The sequence below is a fragment of the Podarcis bocagei genome (genome assembly GCF_964188305.1).
Source record: "Podarcis bocagei genome assembly, chromosome: 3".
NCBI lineage: Eukaryota > Metazoa > Chordata > Lepidosauria > Squamata > Lacertidae > Podarcis > Podarcis bocagei.
In genome coordinates, this window is record NC_138127.1 from 47,160,810 (window position 1) to 47,185,956 (window position 25,147).

The following is a 25,147-nucleotide window of genomic DNA, read 5'->3' on the forward strand; positions in this document are numbered from 1 at the left end:
TTTTATTATAGCTTAGCTGCATTTGATATTGCAGCACTACAATTGCAACGTTAGGTTTTCTATCTTAGGAAGGAGTCATGTAAACTCTGGATACGAATCCTTCACAATTCTTCTCCCTTATACAAACAAATGTTCTATTCACCATCACAAATAATCAGACATCATTATATCCAGGGCTGTCTATATGCTGCTCATTCCTTTTCTTTTTCAAGTTGAGTTTTGGCATCTAGGCAACCCAACTTTTGTGAGTAGAACAGCTGAACTTGGTAACTCGTGAAAATTAAACTGATTTGTATAATTTTTCCTGTTTTGCATAATACATTTTTGGGTTTTTTGGTCTTGGGGAGAAAAGTAGAGCTATGCAGACACTGGAAAACTTCCCCTCACACTTTCAAACTTATCTCGGGTGCTATAAACTTTTTTTTTTTTTAAGTTATATTCCCATTGCAACATTCAGTGCTATTCTGTATTTCTGTGGAATCCTACCCAAAGCCAGACTTTTCAGAGAAGACCCCAGTTCAAAATGAAGAGCTGTTTCACACAGATGCACTGCTTTACTAGTAACTAGCTAAATCTTTGTTCCCTGTGCTCCCCCACCCTCTCCACTTATTATATGGTGGATGAGTTACCTGTTTGGCACAGGTTACCTAAATGACAATATAGTGTGCCCTCTGGCATCCCACAGAACCCCTTCCTGATTTAAAGTAGGCAGTAGTGACTGGGAGGTGGGGCTGAAGAGAAGCAGTTGGCCTTTTCGTAGATATTCTTAAGAAATTGGAAAGTTTCAACTCTCATCCTCAAAACATAAAGTACAGTGTGCACGGAGGGGATTTCCAAAGCCTGCACCCATGTCTTCAAAAAAGAATGTGAGAAGTTGCCCACAGCAAGCAGTTGCTTTTGTATCTGAAATGAGTAACTGTGGTCAGAGAACCTTAGGATTTATTATGCTAGTACAGGTTGTATTTTATACTACCTAATTCACTGGCCACTCTCACTTGTGCTCTGCTTGTTTCTGGTGAACTAGATTAGTGCGATTGAGTCTGTAACCAGCTCTCTGGGGAATCCTGGTTTTCTATTGAACTAATTGGGGATGGAGGAGAGAGAGAGAGAGAGATTCTCTTCGGCTCTCACTACCATCTATACTTTCTCCCTGGAGATGTCAGTTGTGTAACAGGCCAGACTGTCCTTCTACACTAAGATAAAGCAACAGACAGGGCTATGAGAGCCAAGGCTATGACAGAAGGATGCTGAGATATCCTGTGACTAACTCAGCTTGCTCTGTTTTGACAAGCCATAGCCAAACATAGATATACCACTGTGATGATCTGGGGCACTGCTCCAGACTCCTCCAAATGTCAGGGGTTCTGGACAGGAGGAAAAGAAAACTCTGAGGAACATTATTATCCTATGAAATAAATGCAGAGTATTCTTTGAGAACTGTACAGTCTTCACAGATAAACCAAAATGTTGCATATAATCACATAGACATACAGATAAACTGCTATGTCAGGAATCTTCATAAGTATATTTTCCAAGTGTCCTCATCCTCACATGAACAACCACATCTCAGAGGGCATCCTATTTTAGGAAACCCACATCATGCTAACTTCAAAAGAAAGAATCTAGAGAGCAATATCATAGTTCCATCAGAAGACGGGCTCAACAAACCAATTTACAAATTATAAAGCAAGCAAGAAACCTTAATCTTGTAACAAAGCAAGATTCAGACAAAATTACCTCCATTTTTTTATTTTATTTTTTACATTTGTTGGTTTAGAGTGTTCAATATAATTGTGGAGGCATATCTGAGGCATTCGTTACTGTAAGGCTCCTCAAGACAATATTTTTTAATTAAATACTCATCCTGATTTGCTTTCACAAAGCTTATGCAGGTCTGGTTTTTATTGAACATTCAGTCCAACTTGTTTGCAGGGTGGTTATATGACAATGAACATTCATCCCAATTTTATTTATTTATTCCATACAATTTAGATACAGCTTGATTATTTTTTAAAAAACCACACCTCCAAGTAGTTTACAAATTTCAACATGATTTGTTTGCATAGTGGTTATAAGTCTTCCTGTTAATCATTATCCCACACTTTTTACTTCATTTCCCCATCACTTTCCTAACTGCAAAAAGTCAGGTGGTTTTTTAAAGTGGATTTGCTGTGCCAGAGTGCTTTAACCCAATTGCACAAGCCTAATTTTCTGGTATGTGGCTGAATGCCTCCTGGTTGCAGTATCTCAAAGTATGTGAAGAGCTGTAGTAAAATACCACATGTAAGGGCAATTTCAGGTGTGCTTTGAAAGTACATGTGTGGATACAGTGTGTAAAAATATAAGCCTGATGTTTGTTTCAAGCCTGTTAGAACAGCATGCTTTAAAATGTAGCATGACATTGGAACAGTGCCCCCTATATCACTATCACATACACAAGGAGCAGCATCTACTTTATTTTAAAAGTTCCAAAACATGTTTAAATTACTTTTTTAAAAAAATCCAACCCCCCTTAGCACTCACATGCCTAGTCAATGGTTCTTCTTACACATTTTGGCATAACAGCCTGTCAGTCATTTACTGATGCATGTTGATGTGTGCAAAAATGCTAGTTGCAAATAATGAAAAAGCAGCATTCATGTCAAACATTAGACACCACTAAATGTGAGCGCATACAGGAATAAGGTTGTTGCATGAATAATTCCAGAAGAAAATGTGTTATTTCTAGTACATTCCATCATTTATGCATGACAAAGCTGCCTTTTGTGACCGGAGATTTCCAGATGGGAACAGCATGTACCAAGTACCATAATTTGCTTCCCAAAGTTCTGATTTGAGCCCCCGATGCCACAAGGACAGCAGGGGAGCTTTGAACAATGATGACAAGGACCTTGGAACCACAGTTCCCACTATGAAAAACGCCTCGTTATCGCGCAGACTTTGCCTCCAACTTTCATAGGCAATTACAAATGAAAACATGAGCTCTTGTTTTCTTCCTGCTTTCCTGCCTTGTCATTATAGATCACGAGGTACAGTCAGTGTTAATCATAGCAGCACCAGAACATACAAAATTAACACACGCATAAGGGAATTACATTAGTTAGTTGAGGACTCATGATGCTGTTACACTGGTAAAGCTGAGAGAGCTCTGCTACCCATTTCATTCCAAACAACTGATGTACAATGGTTCAAGTGTGTAATTGGAGCGATGTAGTCCTGACTGGTGAATAGGACCGGGGAATAATTCATGCAGCAACCATTGGTCTGTGCAGTTTCCCATTCAGTTAGGGAAACATGCACTGATGCCTGTTCCTCCATGCACATGGACTTCATAGGGCTGAGAATCTTTTTGGTTATTTGTTTCCTCCTCCAGAATGTCTCTGTATTAGAAAATCATCACTGGAGATCTACAATAGGCATGCTTCGAGAGTCAAGGCTGCTTGCACATCTGCCAACAGAAGAGAGGTAAGCACCATCTACTAGGAAACTTAAGAAACATGGTATTTTCCAGAAAATTTTGACTTTGACAACTTCATAACTCCCCTGCATACAGGGAGGTATGCAGAGTATTGATGTGAATGAAAGAAAATACACATTTTAGGGATAGCGGTCTGAAAAAAGTAAAATTACAACATTAAAATTGCCCAGTTTGACAGGTATTGCATGCATTCTAGGGTTCAGCTGAAACACACACACACAAATTTTATATCTGAGATGAAACATGGTTCCCATTTCAACAATTGCAGTGATGGAAGGGAGTGTTTGGCAAATTTCAGGTGTGTGTGTGTGAGAGAGAGAGAGAATCAGTGACTGCTATTGTATTTTCTCAAAATTACCCAGAAATTTATTATTCTGGGGCCATCACCACCACACATCCCTTGTAGGTGCTCTTTTGTGCGTTGAACATTTCTAAATAATGTTCTTGAACTGCAAGTCAGGGCATTCTGGGGGGAAACAGCCACCACTCAGTAGTCAACACAAGCAGCTCTGCTGCTGCTGAAGAGACAGCAAAGCACATTAAAGGAGAAATATGCTGCCACCTCTGACCCCAAAGTCATTTTGCAAGGTAATTTTGTGCTGCTCACACCCACTAGAATAGCTTGATTTTCCTCATACATTTGAGCTGAACGTGCCAATATTCAGTCTTTGGACTCTGCCTTAATCAATTCACTGTGCTACTAAGTCATTTTATGAAATATACTTTTAGAAATGGGAACAAATTTTGGTAGGGGGGAGGAATTGTGGATAAAAAAAAATCTCCCATCCTTCTATTTTTCATGGACAAAATAATGTCACAGTTAATTGTCTGACTAAAGTAACAGCAGATAAGACAGACCAAAGAGAAAAATACCGGCTTACCTTATTTTGTTTACATTCCATTTAACCTTTGGGTATAGGGCAGTACAGTGGTACCTCGGGTTACATACGCTTCAGGTTACATACGCTTCAAGTTACAGACTCTGCTAACCCAGAAATATTGCTTCAGGTTAAGAACTTTGCTTCAGGATGAGAACAGAAATCGTGCTCCGGCGGCACGGCAGCAGCGGGAGGCCCCATTAGCTAAAGTGGTGCTTCAGGTTAAGAACAGTTTCAGGTTAAGAACGGACCTCCAGAACGAATTAAGTACTTAACCCGAGGTACCACTGTATATAAATTCAATAAAAAATCAATAACAATAACCACCTGAGGTATACATGAATAGGAACCTTCTATCTTGGACCAGGGCAATATAAAACATCCCGCTGCAAATAAAGTCAGCATAAAGCAGTGATGGCCAAACTTGGCCCTCTGGCTGTTTTGGGACTACAACTCCCATCATCCCTGACCACTGGTCCTGTTAGCTAGGGATGATGGGAGTTGTAGTCCCAAAACAGCTGGAGGGCCAAGTTTGGCCATCACTACCATAAAGCCTCAAAAAGCTTCTCTGGAAAGCAATACATTTTCCTTCACCACTTGCTATTTGAGCTTGTTATGACGAGAGAGCCAAGTAATTGAGCAATTCTAACCAATTACCAGGATGCAGTTAGTGGTCATGTGTTGATAGTTGCTAAACCAGTTCAGAGTGTTTGCTTCTGGGAGTGGGGAGAAAACATTTGGAGCATAATTGTGAAGAAGTATACCAATGTGAGCTCAGCAATGGTGCATTAAACTGGATGCGCTAAATAAGGATTGCTACAACAATTGGCATCCCCAAACACCAGAAGATAGGAGAGATGATATGAAGAGGTATTAATAATGCCTTGCTCAAAACACACTTTTTAAACTACAGGCATGATATTGAACAGCAGCTGGGCTCCCTGATCTTGGCAACAGACATCAACAGGCAGAACGAATTTCTGATCCGGTTGAAAGCTCATCTCAAAAATCAGGATTTGAAAATGGAGGATGCTCCTGATAGGCATTTTATGCTTCAGGTAAATGTAAAGATTTTCCTACCTCTTTCTGTGAACACATAATCCGTGTGTGTGTGTGTGTGTGTGTGTGTGTGTGTGTTTGTATTCATACATTCAATGTGTGGAATGGCTTGACAAACTGTCAAACACTCGTATGTTGGGTCCTTTTGTAATACACATGCAGAACAGGGAACAGCATAGCACTTCTCTCCTGCTACTTATGGAGCAGAGCTTTCCTCGCCATATAGTTACATCAAGATTGATATAGGGGCAACAAGTGCTGGTGAACATGTGTAGCGTTTGGGGTACAGTGGTACCTCGCAAGACGAATGCCTCGCAAGACGAAAAACGCGCAAGACGAAAGAGTTTTCCATTTTTTGAGTCATTCCGCAAGACGAATTTCCCTATGGGCTTGCTTTGCAAGACGAAACGTCTTGCGAGTTCTTGCGAGTTTGTTTCCTTTTTCTTAAAGCCGCTAAGCCGTTAATAGCCGCTAAGCCGTTAATAGCCGCTAAGCCACTAATAGCCGCTAAGCCACTAATAGCCGTGCTTCGCAAGACGAAAAAACCGCAAGACGAAGAGACTCGCGGAACGGATTAATTTCGTCTTGCGAGGCACCACTGTATTCTGGTTTACCTAAGCTGCTCCCAGAGGAGGCATTTATTGTGCAAGTGATATACCCTGTTTACTCGTGTTTAACAAAAGGGCTAAACAATGCAGTCATCATCCTGTAACCTTCCTATATTTCCCAGCACTACTTCTGTCATTTTACCTATCTCCCAAAAAATCTATGATGAAAGGAGTGGAATAGCAGCACATTCCTTCTGCAGTTGCAGACAGGAAAAAAGTAAAACTGAGGCACAATGGGAGTTGATTCTGGGAAGCTAAATGATATGCTAGAGATGCCATTACATTTCTGGCTGCAAAGCCATTTCATGTCCTGCACTGCAGATAAGGGGAATTCTCTCTCCTTAGCTATTTGCCTGGAGCTTGGGGGGGGGGTGTTCCATTGAAAACAGCAGGGTTTACTTTTGAATAAACGTAATAGGTGTGTTCCAGATGGAATCTTGTATGGCTTCAGTCCTCTTGTCTCAGGCTGAAAGTGCTGTTTTTTTGTTTTGTTTTTTACACGATTTTAAAAGATCAGAACACAATTGTGCTACAGTTCGTGCATTTTTATTGGTACACCCAAGTAAAAGCTAGCAAAGCTCTCACCAGTGTTGGCTTTTTGTTTTTTGAAAGCCATTTAAACAAGCAGGCATCGGTTTCGAAACATTAGAGGAGACAACAGGGAAAGAGGGCAGCAGAACAGCAACTATTGAACATCACTGTAGTGTAAAAGATTCCCGGTGTTACTTTTCTGACTTCTTTTAAGGCTCAGCCTAATTAATTACTTCCTATTTTTACAACTGCACAACTGTTTGGCCCCTTAATTACAAAGAGCAGTTTCTCTGGTTGCAAGGAATCCTCTGTTAGCAAGGTTTTTTTTAGAATGCCTGGGACAGAAAGGGAACTAAGGGATGCATTGCTTGGTTGAGAGAAGATGGCTGTAATGTCCTTGCATAGCCCCTTTTCTTTAAAAACGCCCTAATTAAATTGCTGCGCTTTTAAGTTTTTTGGTATATGAAGAGCACAATTACAATGTAACAAAATTCTAGTTGCCAAACTGCCTAGAAAAGGCAAACATTAAATTGCTAGCTGGGTTGTGAAGAAAAAGGAAGGACCTAGAAACCAAACACAGCAATGTTTCCTTGAAAGTAAGGCTATGATCCTCTTGCACTGGATTGCACTCTTTTAAGTTATGCAATTGTATTATCGTGGAATATCGAAACTGGCCATGAAAAAAAAAGTGCATGCACACCAGTTCAAAACTGGGTGCTGAAATGGTGACAAAAGGCAAGAGAAAGTATGTGGTGACTATGTGGAGTCAGTAAAGGGGAGGGGACAATACTTCCCACTGGTCTATGGCCCATCATGCTGTAGGCAGAACATAGCAAGATGCTGACACCAAACAAGTGCCACACCTCTGGAAACATGGACAGTGAATGACATATCAACTTGTGCCTTCCAACAGAAGAGCAATAATTTGGCAGTGCTAGAAGCCCTCCATCTGGAAGCATTCCTAGGCTAGTTAGATTGAGTGAGACCACTGAGGTTGTGTTCTGTGGGGCACATATAACCCAGCCACTGTATTATACACTTCCATATAAAAAATCACAATAGTAACTGAGATGGAAGAAATTAAACATACATATTTTTCTGTAGAGTACAGTGGTACCTCGGGTTACAAATGCTTCAGGTTACAGACTCCGCTAACCCAGAAGTAGTACCTTGGGTTAAGAACTTTGTTTCAGGATGAGAACAGAAATTGCATGGTTGTGGCACAGCGGAGGCTAAAGTGGTACCTCAGGTTAAGAACGGACCTCTGGAACAAATTAAGTTCTTAACCCGAGGTACCACTGTACAAAAAATGGTAGAGGGAGATAAAGGGGCTGCTGAGAAGTGATGCTGGTTCTGGTTACACATGGCTGAGGTTTAACTATTCTAGCAATGAGCATCATAAACAATGTTGGTTGCTGGGGTGGGGTGGGGGAGTACTTGAATGCCTTGGTTCTCTCCAATCTGCTAAGCTGCCTACAAGATTCACAGTGAGGGGTGGGGGTTTCACCTATATCTTTTCTGTTGGATTTTCTATTACCTTTCCTCTCTAAGATTCATACAGCATAAACTTTGGCATTCATAGTTTGCTTTCCAAAGAGATTCTCTCAGCACTTGAACACAAACAAGTACCAAATTTCAGGAACCAGGCTTCTCAAAAATTAGTGGTCCTGCTGATGGAAACATAATAATTCTCATGTGCAGGGTCATGGGATGACTGGAAACATGTCAGCATGCCAGCCAAATTCTAACCATTTTCTGTTGCTTTAAACTAGGATCTGGCTGCATATATTATGGGAACATTTAATGCAGCATGTAAACTTTGGGGCTGAAGGTACGTCAGCCTTTGTTACTGAGACAGAGTTCTGCTCTAAATATCTTCCCTTTACAGAGAAATACCAGCAAAAATAAATGGCATCACATGAATATCTTAAATGGATTTTGCAGATGATGTCTGAGTAGAAAAAGCTGCAATTAAACTACTTATTTTTGGTGGGAGGATATTCCCCACTTCTAAAAAGTTCAGCAAAAATATACAAGTCCCTTGTTCTATTAAAATAAAGCCTCACCCTTAATGCATTTTGTTTCCATTATAGAAGAGGCTCTGGATTGTACTTTATTGAATATTTATACCATTATAGCAGCAGAGATGCTAGATGCTACTATACAGCAGTTAAAGTGTGCTGCTATTCCTCTCCACTTACCTGATGTAGCTCCTCAGAAAAGATGTATTTAACACTTTTTCTTACTCAAGTGTGCACTGAAAGTTATTCCAGAGAGACGTATCCTAAAGCCATTTAGACAACAGTGAACTTCAAGTTATAATGAATTATGCTGCATATTACTATGCATCAATGGCTGGTGTCCGGTTAACTATGAAAATGATACGGTACAGTCCTGCACCTAGTTAGCCTTATTATTTATCTTATCAGCATACTACTACTAATGTGCTTCATGGAACATCTAAGCAGACTGCCATGCACAATTCAGCAGGTGAAGCTTTGACAACCAACGTAACTCCAACTAGGAAGCATTTCACTTCTGCAATTTCTGCTAATCAGGCATCTTACTAAAGGCAGGAGATCCCTGCCAGAAAAGAAGCTGGTAGCCCTTCTTTTTGCCCAGTATCAAGAATCATTTCCCCTAACTTTGTTAGAAGTGAATGCCAAGCCATCCCTAAATATTTCTAATCTGCTACATTCTACCTATCACGTCTCGCTTGGCTGTTCTTCAGAGGGCAGTGACAAAGCCAAATCTAATTTAGGCTCAGAAAGACTCAAATTGGTTGTTCTAGCTGTAATGCAGTAGGTAATAGGATCTTCAGACTAAGGTCCCACTATTATGGTTATTAACCTGAAATATAACTTGCGCTGATTGCTTAACAAAAGAAATGACAGTAGAAGATGCCTCCTACTTCATAGCTTTTAGCTTTTTTAAAAAAAGCTTAGATCATTATTCCATTTCAAATGGAAAGCCCGCCTGCAGACTGCTTAACATAGCTGCTACTGTGGAGGAGTCAGAGGAACAAATCACGAAGCAGATGCTGCTTCTTCCGAAGCATAATTACAGGCTTACCTGTCTATCTTGCTTCTAGTCTCTCACACCTTGTACTTAATGTTCTTTGACCAAAATAGTATTTCACATGTTCATGGCATAGCCATATTTGCATGAAAGATAAAAGGAGACAACAAAATGAACTCCTCCTCACAGGGGCTGAGATATTTCATGTGTGATCAGAAGCAGTATTTGGGATGAGGGAAATGAGAATAAAAGCCACCTAGTAATCATAAAAAGAACAAGTCACACAACGTAAAACAGCTGTCCTGATATATACCCTCACCCAATGAAATAAGTCACTAGGACCAAAGCATGGTACTCAAGCATTCTTCTCCTACAGTGTCTTCCTGATTTTGTCTTTAGCCAAAGTATATAGGCTAAAGCATTCTACCTCAGAAGGAAAATTCCTGATGTTGATGAACAACTTGTGGGGGTAAAATTTAGAAGTGAGCAAATTGATTAAACTGAGTAATGCACTTTCTGGTTGCTTAATGAATAGCGTATCAAGAATTAAGTATTTGGGTATGAATGCTCTTGCTGTTCAATCAACTGATCAATTTTGTGATTAATATCTTATGAGGTTTAATTCAGGATTTAGACTATTTAATTGAAAGATCTAATGAAATGATTAATGAACTGATGTTTATTATAATTAAGTAGCAATGCTAATATAAGGACTACCAAGGTATCAGAAACTTTAAAAGGTTGAAGTTATGCTAGAACATATCAAGTAGTTTGTGCTCCGTCTATTTTTGGTCAAAGTTTTCAAAAGACTGGATTCACAGACCTGCTGCGGGCCACCTGAATGAGGCTCATGGAACATTCAGGGTAGAACATTCAGGAAACACCTGATGTATATAGCATATCATGCAACAATCTACAAATCTAAGACCAGAACCAGCTAAAAATTATTATGCACCTGAAATTAAAGGGTGTCTTATCTGATCTATATCTGAACAGGAGCCAAGTTATGTCACAAAGTGGGAAAACAAACCTGGCAAATGGAGGAAACTCGGGGTTACGCATCTCTAGAGTCTAAGCAGAAAATCATGACAATGGCAATACCAAAGTCAATGTATCATATATGGCAGAATAAAAACAGAATGCAGAAGCATTCTGGAAATTTTCAGGTACCAAGGTTCCCATGGACAAACCTGGATCCATAAAAATGGTTAATTAACATTTAAGACAATGTATTTGCTTTATGCAAAACAGAACTCTATATGTTAGCCTATTGGCTAGAATTGACTTTGTTTTATACCATCACTATTATTATTATTATTTTGACCCAAGTATTCTGTGGATTATTAGGAGTGGGGGACACTTGCTTTTAGATGGTACTTTTGAAGTTGTGTGTTTATTTCATTTGAAGTTTCGCCCCTTTCAATTTTATTCTTATTTATGAAAAATCTAGTAACTCCCAAAAAATGTGCTGAATTAAACTTTTAATACTGGACTGAGCAATCCTTGTGCCCATAAACTAGTGATGTTCTTGGCACAACAGACATTAGTCCTATACTACACATTCATTTTGAATGTATGGATTGCAGTATCTTTTACTGCGTCATTCATACCATCTTGTCCTTATTTCCAGATTGCGCTAAAGTGTGCAGACATCTGCAATCCTTGCCGGCTCTGGGAGATGAGCAAACAGTGGAGCGAACGGGTTTGTGAGGAATTCTACAGGCAAGGTCAGCAGGCTCATACATTTCACTTTGTGTTTCCAGTCACTCAATCCGGTTTTGTTAATGGGAAATGGCATTTACTTATCCCACAGTGCCCAATGCTTACTTTAAGCCTCCCACAAAAATATGCTGAGAGAATTGAGGCCTCGTTGAATAAGTGGCTAGGATTAAAGGGCAGAAGTAAGTTAATAGAATTAAGGCTGTTTAATTAGCTGGACTCCCAGATATTGCCAACCTGCCAACCTAGCAGTTCGAAAGCACGTCAAAGTGTAAGTAGATAAATAGGTACCGCTCCGGCGGGAAGGTAAACGGTGTTTCCGTGCGCTGCTCTGGTTCGCCAGAAGCGGCTTAGTCATGCTGGCCACATGACCCGGAAGCCAGTAAAGTGAGATGAGTGCCGAAACCCCAGAGTCGGTCACGACTGGACCTAATGGTCAGGGGTCCCTTTACCTTTACCTACCAGATATTGGGCAACGATGTCTGAGTTGCCTGCAAGCATGTATCATTCTTAAAATGCAGTCCTTACAAGTGACAAACCACCTGCAGAAGGGTTTTCAGACAAGCTTTTGTCTACTGGTACCTGGTCACATTATACGGTATGATAACATCTGAGGACAAGATGAACCCAACTCACTCAGAAACTTTTCTGTTCTGGACAAATCTCTACTTGCCTCCAAAGTGAGGTATCATTTTGAGCATTGTGCATGTCATTAGAGTTGCTAATGATTAGAATGCACTTGTCAGGCACACCAAGGGAGATGCCAGTAGATCACACAGTTTCATGTTATCTTTTATTCATTGAGCTTCACATAGTCCTAATTGTTCCAAAAGGGCATTGCAAACATGTCATACAAAATCACAATTTGGTAAGTTACAAGTCATTACAAAATCTCTATTATATGTGTGTTGTTGTTGTTTTAAATTAAATTTTAAAATCATTAATCTATGAAACTCAAAAGTCTAAGAATCTTCAACCCAGTAACTGAATGACACAAACCAGGATTAAGTAAAATTTCCTAGGGGAAATTAACACTTACCAGGGAGTACATCCCATGGAACTCAATGGGACTTCCTTCTGAGTATCCCATAAAAGCCAAGAGGCTAGCAAGCAGAATCAAGGAAGATATTAGAGGCAAGAAATGAAGAGAGAGAGAAAAACCTTACATATATCAGATTATCATACATATCTATGGTGTGATTGCACTTGGTATGTTGTGTAGTTTTGATTGTACCATCTCAAAAAGGATCTTATAAAGCTGGAAAGGGCCTGAAAAAGGTTCAGAAAGGGGCAACCAAAATGATAAAGGGGATGGAGGAACTTCCCTGTGAAGAAAGGTATATTTGGAGCTTTTTAGTGTGGAAAAAGGGAGATGAATGGGGGATATGATAGAGATGTATAAAATTATGCATCATGTGGAGAACGTGGATAGAGAGAAGTTTTCCACCACCTCTAAAAATACTAGAAACCATTTTCATCAAATGAAGCTGAATGGTGGGAGATTCAGGACAGGGGAAAGAGAAATACTTCTTCCTGCAACATAGTTAAACTGTAGAATTCACAACAAAATGTAATAAGGAGCACTAGTTTAGTGACAAATTTATGGAAAATAAGGCGATCAGTGGCTACTGGTAGTGGATACTACCAGTATCATACAGGTTTGCTGAGGAGGAGCAGACATGGGGAGAGTGCTGATGTGCTCATTACCTGGTTTGTAGAAATATTGTAAGAATATGTCACTGGACTAATGGGCCTTTGATCTGATCCAGCAGGGCTTCTGGTAGACATTTTTAGGATAGCACTGTTAGGACGCATGGTTTTGTAAAGGCTATTTACAATGTGTCTTTTAGACAGCAGTGCAAGAGTACTAGACAATGACAAAGCTTTTTGTTTGTTTGTTTGCACGCACATTTACAGCCTCAAACGTGGTTAGTATATTAATAGATGTTTCTAAACTCTTGTTAACCTGTGTCCTGTATATCACACAGACACAAAAGAACCGCAACCACCCAGATAAGCCTTCAAAAGTTGTTCCTTCTTTCTGGTAGGTGACCTGGAGAAGAAATTTGACTTGGAAGTAAGCCCTCTTTGTAATCAGCAGAAAGACACAATACCTAGTATACAAATTGGTGAGTATGCAATGCCTTCAATCATTAGCTTGATCATAAACCAAATGATGAAGCACAAATAGATTATTTAGTCAAATTAAGTTTTGCAAACAATCCAAGAGACAAATTTAAGCTGCAACAAAAAAGTATATACAAAAAAGGTACATACAGGGCAGATCAGCCGTATGGAATCTTTCACTCGCATGATCTGATGCTTTGTCAGACAAATGAAAGATTAAATATGAAAATGAAGCCTCAGACATTTTTAAGGCTGGGAACAGACAGCAGATGGAGAGCTCCATGTGGTGGTAATAGCTCTTTCCCCATGTCCTGTTGCTATGTCAAAACCCATTTTGCAAAATTTTGAAGAAACAGAATAGTCCCACCACCACCTGAAGCCTCCTTACGGAAGGAGTAGATATAATGTAGACACCATGCTCAGTGTTCCTGTTTTCAAATCACTTTCAGCGTTCTGAGGAGAAAAATCTATGTGTAATGGGACAGACATTGGTTCCATTACAATTACAGCTATAATTAAAAAAACAGAATTCATGACCTCCAACCGAGTAAAAAAGGGTGCTGCATGAAGTACCTCTAAATGAACCTTGTTACTTGCCTTCTGCAACACAGCCTCAATTAAATACTTAACAAGGAAACAAAATCTGAAATCCTGTATTTGTGAAGGACCAAGTTGTTTGTGGTTTTCCAGGAATCCTCCACATCTTCCCCTTTCCCCCTTTGTACACATCAAAGCACATGCGCCTGTAAAGTTGAGAGGTGGGATGCACCCCAGTTTTGCACATTTTGAATAAGCAATTGGAGGATTTAATTTACCTTCACCTCTTTCAAATGATTCAAGTCACTGAGATATAAAAAACTTCCATTCTCCCCCAAACCTGGATAGACTATTTACAAAGTCCTCTTAAGACTAGGACAGAATTGAAGGACAAGGCTCATTAGTTGAATAACTCAATGGTTGTTTTCCAGTTAAAAATAAATTATCTGTCTTTTGGTCCTGTGCCTGCCAAATAAAAAAAGATAGTTATAACCTTTAAATGTTTTGCTCAAAGAAATGCTTCTACTTTTCTCTGAGCTTTGGGGTATTCAAAAGTTGGACCAGCTATGGTTAAAATCAATGACAGATTAAATTGTTTTGGTGTCTGGGTAAATTCATATTTAATTACTCAAAGAAGACAGAGATCAAATTCAAAAAGATAAATGTCTGATATTTTTATAACAGTAGCAGCATCACATGAAATCTGTTTGCAGCAAATTATGGCCCAACTCTAATTACTGTTTCAGACATTGAACAGATGTTTATCAGGAATTCTCAGTTCCAGTTCCCGTTCACATTATAACGGTGGTCACCATGAAAATATACAATTGTAATATCCTTTTCTGGATTGTGCAAAGTAGCCCTAAGACTTCCTGAACTAGTAAATAAGCTCTCAGGACAGGGGGCACTAATAGATAAGCTAGGTCAACGTCTCTGCAGGAATTAAACAAATGCAAATTTAATTCAATTTAAACTTAAAATTGGATTAGACAACTAATTCAAGCTTCTGCATAGGGCAAGTCCGTACAGTTCAAGTGGTCTACCACTGCCCTTTTTTATTAGACAATTCCCATTGCTGAAAGCAGCAGAAGAAAGGAGTTGACGTAGAAGCAACTGGTGGTGGTGTCAGCTTAATTAAAATAAATTTACATTAAATTTAAATAAATTGAAGGCCTGAAGCTACATGAGGCTCCAATGTTGCCATCTTCCCCCTGCCCCGCCCCCATCACTGCTGAAGAAAACATGGTCCACAGGTTTTATTTCAAGCTTTGTACTAGCGGGAAGGCCTAGCTGACTTAGCTGCTGATATGCTCTGCCTCGTGTTTTCCCTCAGGCTTCATGACCTACATTGTAGAGCCACTCTTTGAAGAATGGGCCAACTTTACTGGGAACACACCCTTATCTGAAAACATGCTGAACCATCTGAGGAGGAACAAGACCAAGTGGAGAAGTCTGCTTCATAAGCAATACAGCAGCAGCAGGAGCACTGACCACACAGTCCCAATGACTGAAAATGAAGAACAGACTTTAAATGAAGGAGAAGCCCCATAGTGCTGGCTTAGCACTCTGCTGCAGTGCTACTACCTTTCACAACAGTGAACAAAACCCTAAGGGGTCTGTTGGGCCATGGTCAACAATGCAGGAAGCGAAGAAATCGGGGAGGAAAGCCAAAGCGACAGATGTCCTCCTCAACTAAACCTACACCACTTCGGGGTTTGGTCCTAAAGTTCAGCCAAATCCCACTTCCTCATCTTACTATCTGAAGCCATTCATCACTTCTGATCACAAACTGCTTGAATGAGAAGCTTTTCAGTAGTGCTGAAGCTGGGGCAGTAGGCAGGTACCAACTAATAAGAGGATTAGAGGATACAGGCAAGACCAATGCATTCTTGGTTATCTATTGCATTCACTTTGGGTCATGCTGTGATGTGTGTTTGTGAATGACAGCTTAGAACAATGTACAGTCTTCAGTCTGGCAGCTGGGCTGCACATTAAAACCCACCACCAGCACCGTCAGAAGGACATCTGGCCATGCAAGAGAAAAGCGTCTCATTTTAAACAATTAAAGCCTTTTTAATTTTTGTATTTGGTGCACTGGACAAGGAATCTAAGAACCTTGATGTAAGGTTATTCTGTGTACACAAAGCTTTTTCATGGTGGTGCCCCATTTTGTTAACCATTTTATGCCACTTTAGGTAAAAGACTGGCATTCTTCTCACTGCAAGAACAGTATTTCCTATCAAATCCAAAAGGGAAGAGTTGTACAGTTTAAATGTTTCCAGATGTCTCTTTTGATGACTGTATCTGTGACCTGTTTATATTCGCACATGTGTGTCTCCTGTACATATAAGGCGCTACTGATCCCATACCGAAATAACAAAGTATTATGGGAAAGCTACCTATATAAACAATGGCACTGTGAACAAAATACTGTTAGTTTTAGTATTGGAAGCATTTGTAAAGATGATAGACTATTAATACACTTTTGTTTGCAGATAAAGGCCTTAACCTCTAGCATCCATTACTTTCTGATGGCTATCAAAAGTCATCTCATTTTAGTCCAGCCTGTTTTCAGTTGCCCACGAGGTAGATTAGAAGGGCAATTTATTTAAATGCTTGATACACCTGCGGCTCCGTAGTGTTAAGCCACACTGCTCTAGTTAAGCTGCACCTCAGTTCAGTTGTTGCCAATCCCTACCCTTCTTGTATTTTCAAATGATCTGTCCATATTTTTCACAAAATTTTACCTTATTTAGGAGCATGGTGGCAAACTGCAACCCGATGAAGCTTGGAGAACTAAACACTTAGGAAAATCAGCAAGGGCTTCATCATAGTCATGGATCTTGTTGAAATTTTGCAGTAATTGAATATGCTGAGATGTATCCACAATCATTGGGAGTAGAGGCACACCCCACCAAAAATTTGTTGAAAGTCATATTTCCTGTCAGACATAAGCTCATTCTTTTTATCATATAATGAGAAGTACTCTCCCTACAACAATCACAAACAGCTCATTTTGAATCTCATGAACTCAGTTTTGCATACCAAAATTAGCAGAAATATGGGAGTAACTGATTACGGAATATATAGGGGGGAAATTTTCTGTACTCACTTTCTCCTATATACAAGTAGAACCATTAATGGTTTTGCTTATCTACTAGTACTTCACCAAGCACATTTCATGATGATAGTTACATCTTATTTTGGGTTGCTGAAATTCAGAGAAAAATACAAGATTTCCTGGACTTGTTTGAGAGTGTGATGTGTTTAACAATTTAAAGAAAAATCATCTTGAAAATCATCCAATCCATTATTTTTTTACACTAGTCACATATAATTTATGTGACTATTAGGTGATCTACTTCCAGATTTACCATAAAATTTCTTATTACATAAGTACTGCTTAATTTCCATGATAACCAAACTGTTATACAATTATGAGGGAGTTTCTATGACAGATTAATTTCAAAAGGCAAGTGAGTACATACAAATTACACGTCAGCCCATTCTTCTGTATGCATCCTGCAATGGAAATGTGAATCATCCTAAAGTTTAACTATCTTTTGATTTCAAAAAATTCATCATCAAAATAAGGAACAAGTCAACTACCATGAAATCTTAGGTGTTGCCTGAACTGGAACACAGCAGAAAAGCAAACTCACAACAATGCAAAAGAACATTTTGTTTGCAAGTCAAATTAAGAGCTAACTTCTGCTCAGAGATTGAAATATAAAGGTTTTTCTCCCTTTGTACAACGTGGAAGAAAGTGTACTGAGCAAACAGAGCTTCAGGCACACATTTTAGTTGCAACGTACTGCAAGAAATTCACTGAACAACAGTGCTCAAGAACTCTATGACATACAGCTACACAACAGCATTACATTTTGATTAAACTCAGAGTTCTCTGGACGAGATATGGTACATCTGTGCTTAGGAAACACCCACACTTTCATTGCCTTAATGAGGCCTATAGTAACTCCATATAGCCAATTCACACAGCTAGAGCGGTAATCAGTTTTTTGTGTCTCAGCTTCCCTGACACAGATGAGTGCACTGTTCGTTTAATAATATCCGTGCCACCAGCACATGATAAATTACAACCTACTGTAGGAGAAACCTGGTTGTGTGAATGAATGTCATGAAGTGCTACTTCCATTAGTTTAAAAAACAGATACTAAAAGCAAGCATTAAGAAGTGAAATATCAGTGATTTGCCAAAAACCAGAACTAAGAAATACACAGCAAGAGCCACAGAGTCTCCAAGCCAAAGGAATGTAAACCTTAGTAAGTCCCAAGGCAGAAAGGAAAGCTTAGGTTGAAAAAATAAAATACTAGTGTGATCTCTTTAGATTAGTGTGAAAATGGACTTTGAAGCCACATTTCACTCTGTGAAGAAAGGAGCTTTATATAAATAGTAATAGCAGCATTAACTTGTCAAAACTATAGCAAAGACTGTTCAAGATTTTCTTCCACATATCAGGATAAGAAAAAGCTAATTAGAATTCCATAGATTATTATTTTAACCTTAATTACCTACCGTGGTATCTCTGTGTCTTTCTGAAGATTGAAGTCAACCATAAAAGAGGGATGAACAGATTGCTGAAAAGGATAAATTACTGAATGTTTCAATATTTTACTCCACTTTGACATTTTTCTACAATTCTTATCAGATTCCTTTCTTTTTCAATTTAGGTGGGCAAGTGGGCCACATTGTGATACCAGTGCACTTTAAAACCCTAGCTGCAATTTACTCAAATAGTCCAAAACTATATTCATATACTTGTGAGAAGTCTCACTGATTTCAGTGAAACACACTTTAAATAAAGGCTGCAATTCCTAATCACATTTGCCTGGAAGTGACAAACAAAAATTCTAGAGTATGTTGATGTTCTCCCCAAGTCTGAAAAACAAGATTTATCTGGGCATTATCTTCTTTCATTTTTGAATGGAAGAATGGCTATCATGGACAATTTTATTCTGGTAGGTCATGTACCAAGCAGTCTATTCACGGGTGAGTCTGAGTTCTTTAGCTAGATATGGGCATAAGACACCCTCAACAGCATTTATTTGTGTGGGAACCATACTGCAAAAAGAAACTCTTGCTTTTGTATTGTGGCAAATATTTCAGCACAGCGGATGGCATCCACTGCTGTCTCTCCACTGAACTGATGGAAGGCATGTCAGCAAAACAGAGATTTAGGCAATTTCCAATTATTCCCCTCCCTTCTGCTACCTACCTATGCTTCCCTAAATCTGTTCTGAAGGGCTGGGGGGATCCGCCAAAGAAGATTTTTTAATTTGGGGGTCACTGAAAATTGGCTCCATTCCTCTCCTGCTAACAGATGATGAGCATAGCACTGGTAACACTCAATCATATATATATTTAGGTACATAAATTTTACATGCAAATAGAAGTTAGACTTGAGTATAAAGCACATCTTTTTACATAAAGCTACGCCAAATAGTATCACATGGTCCTAACAAAACCAAATGTAGGACCAAACTTCAGCTACTATGATTGTGTATGAATATGCATTAAGCTGAAAGGAAGCAATAGATTGTGTTTGAGCATAACACCAAGCCACAGTTCGTTAAAACCAGTTTGTTTACCAAGCCATGCATTTTGTTCACAATTGATACCATGGATTGTTTTGTGTAATGCTGGTTTGTTGCCCACTCTGCTGCCCCTGCAGTGGTCAAGGAATGGCATGGCCTTCACATTACTGGTTCTCTTACTACTACCTAGCTACAAAAATGGGGCAGGAACATACTTGTTACACCTCATGCCAAACACAAGCCATAAACTTTTCCTCCCTTCCCAGATTCTTTAGAATGCCCTACACATTTCTAAATCCTTCCCTCTCAATCCTCCTGAATAAAATAATTTCTTGCTGCAAGACATCTCGCTGCAGTTCCATGGCCATTTCTTTGAAATTTGTTAGCCACCCCCAAACATGACTGATGATAATGGAAGGGATGCATATACTATTCCAGTGGATACTCAATCATCCGACACCAGCTCTGAAAGAACCACCCACCCAGCTTTACCAATCACCCAGTAAACACAAAAGACTCTTGCCCAATTTCTGCCTCCAGAGACCCTCTTAGCTGCAAATGAAACACCAAACTACCCAACCATAATAAGATGGACTCTTTCCACAGACATGAACATACCCCAAACCACCAACCTCTGTTTCATACCTGAACATATTTGAAGTCAGCTCCCAACTTTCTAAAAATCAATTCCTGACTCCGACTTCTTCCAGACCTATCAAGGTCTGCATTATGTCAAGTTTCTTACCTGAAGTTAGAGCTCTGGATGGTGGTTGCTCTTCTTCTTTTCCTATCTTGGAACCTAAGGAAGGTGGTGAACCAGTCCTCAAAAGACTGTAGGAAATACACAGGCAATTCATCGGCCCTTTTGGTCCCATTGCACAGTTCCTCTGAGGCATCTGACAGCACATTCAGGCTGATATAGCAGTTGTTTCTGGTACAGTCACCATCAGCCTCTTTGTCCTCTTGATGTTTGTACATGGCTACCATGATAATGGCACTTACTGAAGCTTTGCCAGCGAAGATGCCTTTCCAGAAATTCCAGGAGCAGGAGAGAAGATCTGCCTAGCCAGCAATGGAGCAGCCTGTCTTGGCCACCAATGCTGCTGACTGCCCAGTAGCCAAGGGTGGCATCTGTATCTAGGAGTGAGGCTAGTTTATAGTAGAACAGCATAGTGCATGGTTCTACCCCAGAGTGCTTATTGTGAGGTGAGAATTTTAAAAAGCTTTAAAGAGTGCTCATCTTTGCACAGCACTGATGAATGCAACAACTGAACCCTTTCAAGGACATTTCTTTGGACAGCTGGCTAAGTATCGCCTCAATGCAATTCATATTCTAGAGTTCCCTTTTGCACTTTTCTTCATGTGTCAATAAAAATCCCTCTCTCTTTCTTGTCCTTTGCTTCTGTAACACCAGCTACTACTATTCTACAGCAGCAGAGCTGAAATATTGCTAATGCAGCTGACACACATAAACAACATCATCTTTCCAAGGGAATACAAAGTAACACAGAGTGTTTATGTAATTTTTTTTAAAAAAAACACTCTCCCCAATAATTGCTATCACACGTTGTTTACAATCTTCAAACCTTGGTACTAGTATGATTACTCTGAGTGAGCAATCATCCTTGGACTGCCTGAGTCCATGGTGATAGCATGATACTGACCAAAGGAGGACTTCAGAGAGCTAAGTACTGAAGGGTCATGAGTGTTTCCCAGAAGCAGAACTGCCAAAAGCACATAAATGGGGAAGAACAAAGGTCAGCTTCATGTACTTGCTATAGATAGGATTTTTGTGAAGCTGCATTTGTCTTTAAAATTGGGGTAAGATGCTAAGAACAAAGGAATGCTTTCAACATGTGCTCTTGGATACATGCTAGTAAAAAAATGGCATAAATTTTCTCATTGCAAAGTGGAGCTAGGCTGGCAGGATGGAAAGGAAGAGCTTGGCATGGCATGGGTGGGGGGAACCCTAATGCTAGGCAGAGGAGGAATGAAGGAAAGAGCTGGAAAACTGCCAGTGAGATTCACTTGGCTGCATGAGCATTTTCTAACAACTCTTACCCCATGTGGGTGGCTGGGGTAGAAGGCTGGAACAAAAAGGATTAACCCAGGATAGCAAGTTTGGCTGCAATGAAAAACACAGTTCAAGCAAGCAGAGAATCATGAACCAGCTTCAAACCATGGTTTCATATTCTAATATCCTGGTTGTATATAAGCCATAGTTAGGTGGCTGGGGAGGGTTTGGATGTACAAACTACAGTTAAGTTAAACAGACAAACTGTGGTTTAGTGTTAGGTCTGAACAAGGCCTTGTGTGAAATTGTGACTGCTATGCAGTGATGCCAAGAACTAAACTGTATCTTTAACATACTGCTGTAAGTATTCATGTCAAAAGATAACTGTTAATAAAAAAAATACAGAAGGATGATGTTTGCATATGTGCATTTCTCACATTTTAGCCAATTTAGTCAAGCATTTGCTTTGTGCTTGCATCTTCACAAGAATTTTTGCCACTTTCAGATGCTGTTTATAAGTACAGGCTGAATTCTACAAGCCCGCTGAACACTCTAGACTATTTCTGAAAATCCCCCTACAGTTCAGAATTGGTTCAGGAGTGGGTAATACTTATCACAGCAAGCCGTGTGGTTTGGCCCTCTTAGAGCACGTCATACAATTAGTAAGAAGTTCTCAGAGTGCACTTCAACTTTTAGATGTCAAAACATCCCCTATTTTCTCACTTTTCTTTAATCAGGATCCCCCCCCCCCAATCAGGATCTCTTGAAGCCCTTCTTGGTCACAGAGGTATCATAATAACTTTTATATTTGTGAGTCAAGGAAACAAACCATGTATTTCTGACTGCTAGTAGAAATTCTCCACTACCAAATCAAAAACTGATGAGGGTGGGAAAGGGTAACATGACTCCTATAGCCCAACGTTCAATTTCATGCCATTTGTTACTTGGGCTGCCTATGCCAATCTGCATTATGAGTTAATATGCTAGAAATGTTGATCCCATTTTCGGGCTTTTCCAGCAGTTGAGAACATACTGCACTCCATAATTTTCCAAGTGTCAGAGTTCTGTGCAGTGTGTTTTATCAAATAGCCATAAATATAAAAGTTAGTCAACACCAAGTACAGAGAAGTTATTCAACCTATCTTAACCCTAGTGTGAAATATAAGCCAATGCTCATTTATCAATTGAAAGATAAGCAAATTAAAAATAATAAACCACAACCAAAGTGCTGTCTCTATTCGCATGATGATATTTTCTATAGCTGAGTTTCCCCCTTCTACTTATTTAACTTGAAATAATGCTTAATGCATGGTAAAATGCAGTAGAAAAAAACATCAGTATTTTAAAAGATGCAAAACTCCTTAGATGAAGCAAAAAGTTTTATCAGATAAAATGTATTATTTAAGATACTAAAAATAACTTGAGGGCAGATTACTGGATTATGGGAGGTATGTTAGTGCACCAAAATTCTTATGATTAGCAGTGTATCACCAGATGGCACTTCTGCTTTATAAAAAATAAGCCCTAGAATATGCTCCAGATAAAGGAACCTCAAGTCCCATTTGCATCTCAGGATCCAGAGATCCAAGAAATCCAGGCTACAGAGGTGATTACTAATTCTGTGCCAGGCAATGGTAACTCTATGCCATGCAATGCATTGTTTTTTTTGTTTTGGAGAGAAGACCGTATGAAATGTAAGAAAGAACTGCAAAACACAACTGCCAAGAGTTAGAGCTCCCATACAATATCAGGAGACGCACAAGCACCAGAAGACACAGAACAACCATGCATCATGAGGACTGAGCACTTGTAGAGATTTCACTCCACTGATAAATATTAACAGACCACAGGGAGAAGGGGAAGACAGCAGCAAGCACACTGAGCAAAGAACTCACACAAGAAATACCACGGTCACTACAGTCCACATAATACTACATTAAGAAATAGCTGGTCAGCTAGCTGGTCTAGTTCCAAGTGCTGGTGCAGCTGTAATCGTCTAAAGACACCAACAGAATGGGGGTGCCATACAAATCAGGGTGCGGGGGACTGGTAACAGAACAAGTGGCATAGCTCAATAGTAGAGAAATATGTGGTAATGAGCCCACAGAGAGGGGAATTTACCTCTGGATATGCAGGAATTCTGTTTATCACCAGGCAACTGCAGCTTTTGAGAAACTAGCCTTCTACGCTCAAGTTCTTTTAGTATCTACGAAGACCTAGAAACTTTATAGCATGAATATCAACAGACTAAAAAAAACACCAAGGTATTTGGTTGTTAAACTCTGCTTCTGGGAAGAAAAGGTGCTGTCTATGGAAGACAGGGAAAACTTTTTTTTTTTTGCAAAGCTATAGTATCAGTTTGCCCTCTGGTGGTTAGAAGCATGTGTTAATCACATTTAAGATACATGGGTTGGTCATTAACATCTATGGTAAAGGATATGACTGAGACACCATTTTCACAACCAGGATGACGGAGGAATTTGTTCCGTATTTTTCCGATCGTCCTTTCAGCTCAAAATGCAATCATACATTCCTCTGGATTTTGCAATAGTTTTGGTCCAAAAAACTTGTGCACAAAAATATGTATTTTATGTAAATAAAGTCATATTAAAAGAGGAAATGCATTCAAAAGCATTGAAATCTGTGTGTTTTGTGGGGAAGTGCATGTAAAATGCCTATCTTTTAATTTGTCCTAGAATTTCCATTATTGCCACAAAAAACACCCAACCATACATGGCTTCCAAGTTATCTCTAACCCACTGTTTAAATATTAAAAGGCTATATATCACACACTGCTAATTGTTTACAATTAAGAGGTGACATACTAAAACATACATCAATGTACTATTAGCTCTAGAGTGGCACATCACTCACTAACTAAGCAGGCACACATAGCCAACATTCAAATTACATGCATTTACTGCTATCACATTATTTATGATACAGGCCACATTATTTATGATACAGGCCAAGTAATGTCTTTGTCTATGCAAATATCAATACAGAACTAAAAGTTATCTCTCCCTTGAGTAAGAACCATGCAATGATGGAACAGAATACAAAATATCAAGTAACAAATTATCAGAAGGAAGCAATTTAATCACAGGGAAGGAAACCAATATATTGAGCCAAATTTCCTCTGCTTGCCACCCACACACAAAAAAAAACATTTGCAAGAATTATAAGGAACAATGCACTATAACTGGGAAAATAAATAAAAATATAAATACGGTAAGTAAATAAAAATACAATAAATAAAAAGCAACACTCAAAAGTCTGCAAGAGTCCACCAGAAGGTTTGAATACATGAGGAGAACCTGATAAGCACACATTATGGGTAAAATCCAGAAACTCTCTGGGCTGTGCAATATCTAGGTTGCATGTATGACGGGGCATCCAGAGTTTAAATGGTTGTGGTAGAAAAGATGCAAACTTTTTTTAGATAACACTTCCACCCTGTATAGTGTACTGTAAGTTACAAGGGGAATGACATAGCATATAGCTTATATTTCTCCACAAATCTTCATACACAAGACTACGAAATCTGAAATATTTCAGTCATGGAGAATGATCATACAGTTTAGACATAAAATATTTCTTTTGTAAGCAAAATTTACTGGAGT

The 25,147-nt window shown here is 39.3% G+C and overlaps 2 protein-coding genes across 5 annotated transcripts in view; one reads left to right on the plus strand and one right to left on the minus strand.

Annotated features, from left to right (window-relative positions):
• Window positions 1-16,455, plus strand: part of PDE7B (phosphodiesterase 7B) — a 166,565-nt gene extending 150,110 nt beyond the window's left edge. For all 4 annotated transcript variants that reach the window (XM_081187895.1, XM_081187896.1, XM_081187893.1 and 1 more), the window contains 5 exons: window positions 3,374-3,465; window positions 5,270-5,414; window positions 11,203-11,299; window positions 13,340-13,420; window positions 15,289-16,455. In XM_081187895.1, coding sequence (XP_081044021.1) covers window positions 3,374-3,465; window positions 5,270-5,414; window positions 11,203-11,299; window positions 13,340-13,420; window positions 15,289-15,506 — 633 coding nt within the window. In that variant the 3' untranslated portion in view covers window positions 15,507-16,455. The remainder of the gene's footprint in view (window positions 1-3,373; window positions 3,466-5,269; window positions 5,415-11,202; window positions 11,300-13,339; window positions 13,421-15,288) is intronic.
• A 139-nt stretch (window positions 16,456-16,594) lies between these two features.
• LOC308583696 (uncharacterized protein) lies at window positions 16,595-25,011 on the minus strand. Its single transcript, XM_081187906.1, has 4 exons — window positions 20,256-25,011; window positions 18,492-18,553; window positions 17,445-17,477; window positions 16,595-16,896 (listed from the first exon to the last, which is right to left on the minus strand). Coding segments are annotated over exons 1-4 (339 nt in total). The 5' UTR covers window positions 20,498-25,011; the 3' UTR covers window positions 16,595-16,894.
• Window positions 25,012-25,147: the final 136 nt, after the last annotated feature.